Source organism: Labeo rohita, chromosome 15, assembly GCF_022985175.1.
Source record: "Labeo rohita strain BAU-BD-2019 chromosome 15, IGBB_LRoh.1.0, whole genome shotgun sequence".
Lineage (NCBI taxonomy): Eukaryota > Metazoa > Chordata > Actinopteri > Cypriniformes > Cyprinidae > Labeo > Labeo rohita.
The window spans coordinates 17879533-17887564 of NC_066883.1; the positions used below are offsets into that span (position 1 = coordinate 17879533).

An 8032-nucleotide genomic window follows, 5' to 3' on the forward strand; every position below is an offset into this window, starting at 1 on the left:
AAGAGAGAAAGAAACAGGTTTGGAACAACTTGAGGACGAGGAAACGATGACAGAATGTTGGTTTGGGGGTGAACTTTTGTGCTCTGGAATCAACGCACTGTGATGATAAGGGTGGCAATTAAGTAGACAAGAAAATACAGCGGTTCTCTAATGTTCTCAGAGTTATTTTTCATTGTTATTGCGCGTTTAGGGAATGAAGCATTAGACAACTGAGGTAGAACTCATTGGCACGGTGCTTTTGTGCGTGGTTTTTATTCTCATTCATTCTTTTCCCCCTTCATTCATGGACAAGCTAAGCTCTTTTAATGCAGCCATGCTCTTTAAAGTTAAACATCCTCTGAGGGAAGTGTAAGTGGACTGCATGCCGGGTTGTATTTCGCTGTAATACTTTAATTTCCAGTCACATGTAAATGACTATTAGGAGTTTGGGTTTAATTCTAGTAATAGCGCTGTTTTCGTCCCCAGCTTCATCCTAAAAGCACTAATAATCATAGGGTTCCTGTGCGCGGCGTCTTGGCGCGCCTCAGTGAAAACAGCGAGCCATTGCTTTGACGTCACGGTGATGATGATGATTGGAATCCGCACGGCGAGTGTAGTGTGCGTGAAGCGGCTCCTGTGAACCTCAGTATGTTGATGCCTTAATAACAAGTGTTCAATTTACGCGCCAATTGCAGGTAAGTGAAAATAACTGTACCGGTTAAACCTTCGTTTCTCCTTCCAGATGCTGAGACTGGCAACGTAAATGCTTATTACTTAGTGAAAGTGTTGCGAGAATGAGTTAATTTTGCGTTGAGGATGCAACTTGTTTCTTGTCTTTAAAGATACAGCACGCACCTAAAGGTTCGTGTATCCTGCGTGCTCATTTATGCTTTCTGGACACGTAGACTTTAAGTGTTATAAAAATGGTTTCGTTTATAAACTAACTGCTGGAAATGTTGCTTAAAACAACTTGTCAATCAGGTGCATTTGCGCTTGGCAGCGCAGTTAAGACTGCGAATACAGACTGTTGCGCGGAGGAAACACGACTGTCTTCGCTGTCTCAGATCTGTTGCTTCTGTCATATTTAGCAAGCGTAATATAATCGTAAATTTAATACAGTCAAAGATAGAAAGGTCGATAGATAGATGTGTGATTCTAATAAAGTGTAACTCAGGGTTTCGGTTTATTTGTGTGATTTTAAGGGGCTGAGAGGTTATAAGTGTTCAACCTTTCAGGTTCGTCATGAAGGACAAGGTGCATCCGTACCTTTTTTTTTTTTCTTTATATCGTTTTTCTTAGCAGAAGTGTTTAGTACCAACGGAAGCTTTTTAAGACAAAACCTGATGCCTTTATTGTCTGAAATGCAATTCACTTACGCGCTAAATAAACAAACAAAACAATCTTGAGGTTTGACATAAAACCAAAATGCAGTATTTCAGAAATGTATGCTTTATATGTTAGATATTTTTCACTTTATTTATTGATGTTTTGTTAAATTCGTGTGATAACAACAATAGCAGATATGAATAAATGTTAAATGTTAATATTTCAGACCCATAATCAGTTTGACAGATATTGTTTTACCCATATTCACACTGTTCTACTTAATCATCCATTTAATATCAAGGCTAGCATTAAATGGGACCATTTATTGAGTCCAAGGAGATGAATATGAATACAATAATTTCATATTTCAGCATGTTACTTTAATAGTTTTTTGCTTTTTACATAACCATTTGTGCTTCAGTGAGATTTCACAAAATGCTTATATTATATTATTATCATTGTGTCGGAAAAAAATGTGAATCATTATTGAACAGTTAAAATTAGCTGATCCGTATATAATATATAACTGCTTTTAGACAGTTAGTCTTATCATTTTTTATAGTGCAGCAGTGTGTCACAACAGATGTGTGATTAAAATGTCACTCTTGAGGTGAGTTTATATTCTTCTGTACTGTTGGAATGTTCCTGAGTGTTCATACTAAAGTAAAGGTACAATTAAAACAAATTATGTTTCTTGCCTGAAGAACAATATCAGAATTGCACGTTCCTCTCAAGCATGTGCCGAATGCCGTCGGTTCAGTTTCACCTGGAAGCTTTCCACTACTATCGCTGCGATTGCGTAACATTAAGTACATGTTGTGACGATTAGCTTGTGCCTCTGTACTGAGGTTCAACAACAACAACGCCCCTTTGACTTTTTCTCAAAGCACTGAGTTAACCTGTTTGAGTGATGATTAACATGACCTGTGTTAACAGAGATGAATGAACCAAGCATTGCAGATCTGACATAGTGTATTTTGTACTCATTCTTATTTTTGTGGCATAACTGAATGACTTTTTTTCAGGAGCACTTAAGGAGAGAAGCAAATCCGTGAGATGGTTCGGTAGATGCCGATGTAATGGATTTGACTAAGATGGGTGCGATCCACCTCCAGAACCCCGGCCACCCCACATCGCTCCTGCAGAAGGCCAACCAGATGCGCCTCTCTGGGACATTGTGTGATGTGGTCATCATGGTCGACAGCCAGGAGTTTCATGCCCACAGAACCGTGCTTGCATGTGCTAGTAAGATGTTTGAGATCCTGTTCCACCGCAACAGCCAACATTACACTCTGGACTTCCTCTCACCAAAGACCTTCCAGCAGATTCTGGAGTATGCCTACACCGCCACGCTCCAAGCCAAGCTGGAGGACCTGGACGACCTGCTGTACGCTGCAGAGATTTTAGAGATCGAATACTTGGAGGAGCAATGTCTGAAGATTTTAGAAACCATCCAGGCGTCTGAAGAGAACGACACGGATGTGAACATGAACGAGAACGGCGCCGAGGACGCAGACGAACGCAGGATCAAGTACCTTAAGAGCACATTTATTGCTAAAAAGCATTCCATACAGGATAGTGGCCATCGCCATCGCTTGGCGCTGGTCAGCATGGTCGATAAGAGATCTTCAGAGTCCACCCAACTGGGTCTTTCAACTGTCAGCCCGACTAAAGCAGCCGTCGAGGGCCTGATGAGCATGGGACAGTCTGTCCTCCAAGGAAACATGGCCCAGGGTTTCCCAAACAACTTTGGTAACTCCTCTCCATTGCTAGATAAAATCAAGACTGAGATGATGCAGGTCGACGAGGACTACCAACATGAAGGCGGCTTCCCCAGGAACGGGGAGGGCGGAGGTGACTCCAGGCAGCACCGGGACACTCCTGGAACCCCGACCAGAGGTAGCGTCATCACTAGCGCCCGCGAGCTCCACTCTGCTGATAGTTCTGCTGATTCCCAAGGAGACAACACCCAAGCAGGTCTGGTCAATATGACTAGTCTGGCTGATAGACATTTCGCTTCGCTGTGCTCTATCCCGTCCAACCATAAGAGCGAAAACATGCTGCCCTTGCCTGTGTCCATGGCCTCGTCCCTACATGTGCCGTCCTCCCTGGCCATGTCGATGGATTTCAGTGCCTATGGGGGGCTCTTCCATCAGAGCTTGATTCAGAGGGAGTTCTTGAGCAAGCTCGGGGATTTCACAGCGAATGTGAAGCATGAGGTCCAAGCCCAGAAAGAAAGATGTGAGGTGTGTGATATGGAGCTGCCTGATAGTGAAGCTGCCGAACAACACAGGTGAGTGAAGAGAGTGATGTTATCTGATGGGTTATATATTTATATAAAGAATAGAACTTAAAAAAATTAAATTCTTTCACTATTTATTCACCTGTATAACCTGCTTTGTTCTGTGAACCACAAAAGAGAAATTTAGCAGAATGGTCATGCTGCTCTGGTGAAAAGCAAAATAAAAGTGTTTCATACCACTATTAAAAATGCACATTGTCTTAGATTCTGTTCATACAGAATGTGTTTTTGCATTGAAAAATGTGAAACACAAACATCAGAATGGAAAAAAATGCAAGATTCTAAAGATGCAATTTTTAAAATAGGAGCATTGGGTTTTTTAGAATGCATGTCATGTCTGAGACACTGCAAAAGATGACAGACATGAGCAAAATTGTGAAAAACCTTTATCTAGCGAGCATCTAGCGAGTAACTTGAAAAGATGCAATCACAATGGTGAAAGATGCCCACTAAGCACAGGTTTACATAGCAAAATGATCGAAAAGTTGTGCAATGGGAGGCAAAAATGCACCCAAAAATGAAATGTCGTTCCAAACCTGTAACACCTTTGTTCATCTTCGGAACACAAAAATCATCAAAAATACTTTTATGAGTTCTGAAGATGAACAAAGTTCTTATGGGTTTGGAATGACATGAGGGTGAGTAATTAATGACAGAATTTTTGGGTAAGTTAGTGTTCAAATAGTGTTTTTTTGTTCCTCAGAAAAAGAAAGTCATATGAGTTTACTATGAAACAAAATGAAGGTGAATAAATAATAACAGAATTTTCTTTTTTGGGTGAACTTTCTCTTTGATGTACTTCCCCAGGCTTGTTAAGAGCAGTGTCTAGCAGGTTAGAAACATCTGCCAGCTTTACACACCAAGCCTTTATTTGATTTGTGGAAGGACAAGGTCTTCCTGTGCAGAAAAGAAGGGCTGCTTAGTGCAGATTGACCCTGACCTTCCCTCCATAACCTCTGGCTTGACACTGTCAAAATGATCGGCCAGGAGCAGCTTTGCTCAGATAGACAGATGGATTAAAAGCACTATTTTTTTAAAAGCTCAACCAATAAATATTCATAATATCAGGCATGTTTGTGCATTTTTGTTTTCGCACAGAATGTCCTCTCGCTTTCACTTGGTGCACACCCAACTGGTGTCACGCCATATGTCAAAATAAAATATTTATTGCTGTAGTAATCCATTTTTTTTTTGCCAACCAAAGGCCATCGTTATTTCAGTTTTATTGGTTTGGGCTTGACTGATGGCCATGCAGTTTAAACTTGGACTCTCAAACAGTAGGTTGAGCTTTATCTGTATTTATCAGAGTGGAAGATAACCCCGCACCGCTCTCCTTAGTCTCTGTGGTGAAGATGGTCTGATAGTGACTTTAGCCTTCTGTCAGACACAGATAAAGTGGCCACACGTTGTGTGTATTGCAGCACACCTGATACTCTTTCATTCATTCCCACAAATGCTGAACCCAGTGACACCGACCCCGGTTTCCTGTCTGAGGCCTGACGAACACATCCTATCAGATGTTCTCCCTTCCAGTGTGGCGCTAAAACACATGATGCTTCTTGTTTTGGTCAGATGTATGCATGCGGAAAGGCATTAAAAATTAAGTAAAAATTTGACTTGAATACACCTCTTAGGGTGAAAACTATTAGAAAAAGTTGTAGTTCAGCATTGTTGTTGCTTACAATAACATATTTTTACTAAATGACTTCACTGTTTATTAATATTTAAAAATATTTTGTCCGCCAGCTCAAAGTTGAGATGGCTGTACAGTAACCACATCCAGACAGTAGGTCAGTAGGTTAGCCAGTCACTAATATTTGTTCATAAACTCAGCTTGCCCTTTTCTGGTTTGTGAACAGTGACAGATGTTAAGATCCGCCGACATCTGACTTGCACACAGGGTGTTATGAAAGCCCTGGGGCCCCACGGGGTCATTGTGGTCATGGCAAGGCGACCCAATACCAATAACAGTTAAACTTTTGCCCCAATTGCGAGAGGCCCTCAAAGTCGTGAATCTTAACCCAAATGCACCCACCAAAGCATTCCCAGTCCTCTGGAACGACTTTAAGCGCAACCATCCGTTTGAAATAAATGCAATAGCAGCGGACGTCACAACAGTCGTGCAACAAACAAACTCTCCTCTGGATTAAGACCTCTGCGAGGCGCTGTGCTTGGTCTCGGTCCTGTCATGCATGTCATTTCTGCCCCGTGGTCGAGCTGAGGAATGTGCTGCTTTCCACTGAGTGGATTTAATCTGCCGCTGATGTGTACTCACAATCCACCGCGGGCGGCAGGGAGACGACTGATGTGTGCAGGGGCTCTGGGGACACAGATCAGCTCCGCTGCTTAGGAATCCCTGGAAGCGGGAGATCCTAGAGCAGTCGCATTGGCCCCGCCGCTCACGGCTCTAATTAGATCTTTTGTTATAGAGCAAACAGAGAGATATTGAGAGACAGAGAGAGGTCAATAAAGATGAAGGAAAAAGAGCTAATAGAGCTATTTCCTGTAGCTTGCAAAGCTGTGTATAGAAAATTACTTGACTGTATATAGCAAAGCTGAATTATCAGCATTATTACTTCAGTCTTCAGTGTCACATGATCCCTTCTTATAGAGATTGTTTACCCAAAAATTAAAATTCTGTCAGCAGTTGCTCACCCTCATGTCGTTCCAAACTCGGAAGACCTTTATTCATCTTCGAAACGCAATTAAGATTTTTTGTATGAAATCTGAGAGCTTTCTGACCCTGCATAGAGAGCAACGCAACTGACACGTTCAAGGCCCAGAAAGATAGTAAGGATATCATTAAAATAGTCCATTTGATATCAAAGAAGAAATTGTTGAATAAAGTCACTAGTTTAGTTTTCTTTGTGCAGTAAAGTAAAGTTAAAGTTGAACCACTGATGTCACATGGATCGTTACTATTTTAACAATGTCCTTACTACCTTTCTGGGCCTTGAAAGTGTCAAAACCTCTCAGATTTCATCAAAAACATCTGAATTTGTGTTCCGAAGATGAGCGAAGGCCTTACAGGTTTGGAACGACATGATGGTGAGTAATCAGTGACAAAAAATTTCATTTTTGGGTGAACTATGATACACTATCATTCAAAAGTTATAAAAATTAACGTTTTTTTATTCAGGAAGGATGCATTAAATTGATCAGAAGTGAAAGTTTAGGTATTTGTAATGTCACAAAAAAATATCTGTTTCAATGAATGCTGTTATTTCAACCTTTCTATACACCTTAGTCAGGCTAGCGCCATTTTTAGTTTCTGACAGAAGTGAAAAGAAGACTGAGGTGACTGAAGCACAGTGCATTCAATGGACATACCAATTGTTCGTCTGACTTTCAGCAGACAAAACTCCATTAAACATTTTTGAAAGTTGTGAGCTGGTGAAAATTACCTTTATACAGCATGTTCCATTTTAAAGATTGTAAGTCTATCCCTCACAGCCTTGTTTTCATTATATTCAATATGCTGTCTAACCTGACCTGAACTGACCTGAACTATTTATCAAAGATCCTGAAAAAAGTATCACAGTTTCCACAGAAATATTCAGCAGCACAACTGTTTCGACATTGATGATAATTTCTTGAGCAGCAGATCAGCTTTTAGAATGATTTCTGAAGGATCAAGTGACACTGAAGACTGGAGTAATGATGCTGATTTTAGGTTTGCCATCACAGAAAGAAATTACATTTTAAGATACAGTTAGCAAGTTAGCAAAATCTGCAAAATTTAAAATATTTTCATACAAAATGCATGTTTTTTTTTTTTTTTATTTAGTACTGACCTGAATAAGATATTTCACATAAACAATGTTTACATATAGTCCACAAGAGAAAATAATAGTTGAATTTATAAAAATGACCCTGTTCAAAAGTTTACATCCCCTTCATACTTAATACTGTGTTGTTACCTGAATGATCCACAGCTGTTTTAGTGATAGTTTTAAGATCCATCCTTTCACACTAAAGACAACTGAGGGGCTAAGGTGCAAACGATCACTTTTGTTTCAGAAGGAAAAGCAATGCATTAAGACTCAGGGGTGTAAACTTTTGAACAGAATGAAGATTTTTGATACATTTTTCTTATTCATTTAGTACAGCCCTTCAGAAAGTACAGAAGATACTTACATGTTTCCCAGAAGACAAAATAAGTTAAATGTACCCTGATCTTCAAATTCCAAAAGTTTTCACCCCCCAGTTCTTAATGCATTGTTTTTTCCTTCTGGAGCTTCAGTGAGTGTTCGAACCTTCTGTAATAGTTGTATATGAATCCCTCAGTTGTCCTCAGTGTGAAAAGATGGTTCTCAAAATCACACAGTCATTGTTGGAAAGGGTTCAAATGCATAGAAATGCTGAAAAAAACAAAAAAAAAAATTGTGGGACCTTAAGAATATTTCTGAAGAACAGCGGGCAGTT

The 8032-nt window shown here is 40.2% G+C and overlaps 1 protein-coding gene across 2 annotated transcripts in view; it reads left to right on the forward strand.

Annotated features, from left to right (window-relative positions):
* Nucleotides 1-475: 475 nt before the first annotated feature.
* Nucleotides 476-8032, forward strand: part of zbtb16b (zinc finger and BTB domain containing 16b) — a 68549-nt gene continuing 60992 nt past the window's right edge. For both annotated transcript variants that reach the window (XR_007829255.1, XM_051130093.1), the window contains exons 1-2: nt 476-674; nt 2331-3598. Coding sequence is in view for 1 of the 2 variants with exons in the window: in XM_051130093.1 (XP_050986050.1) it covers nt 2385-3598 (1214 nt within the window). In the remaining variant the exon portion in view is untranslated. The remainder of the gene's footprint in view (nt 675-2330; nt 3599-8032) is intronic.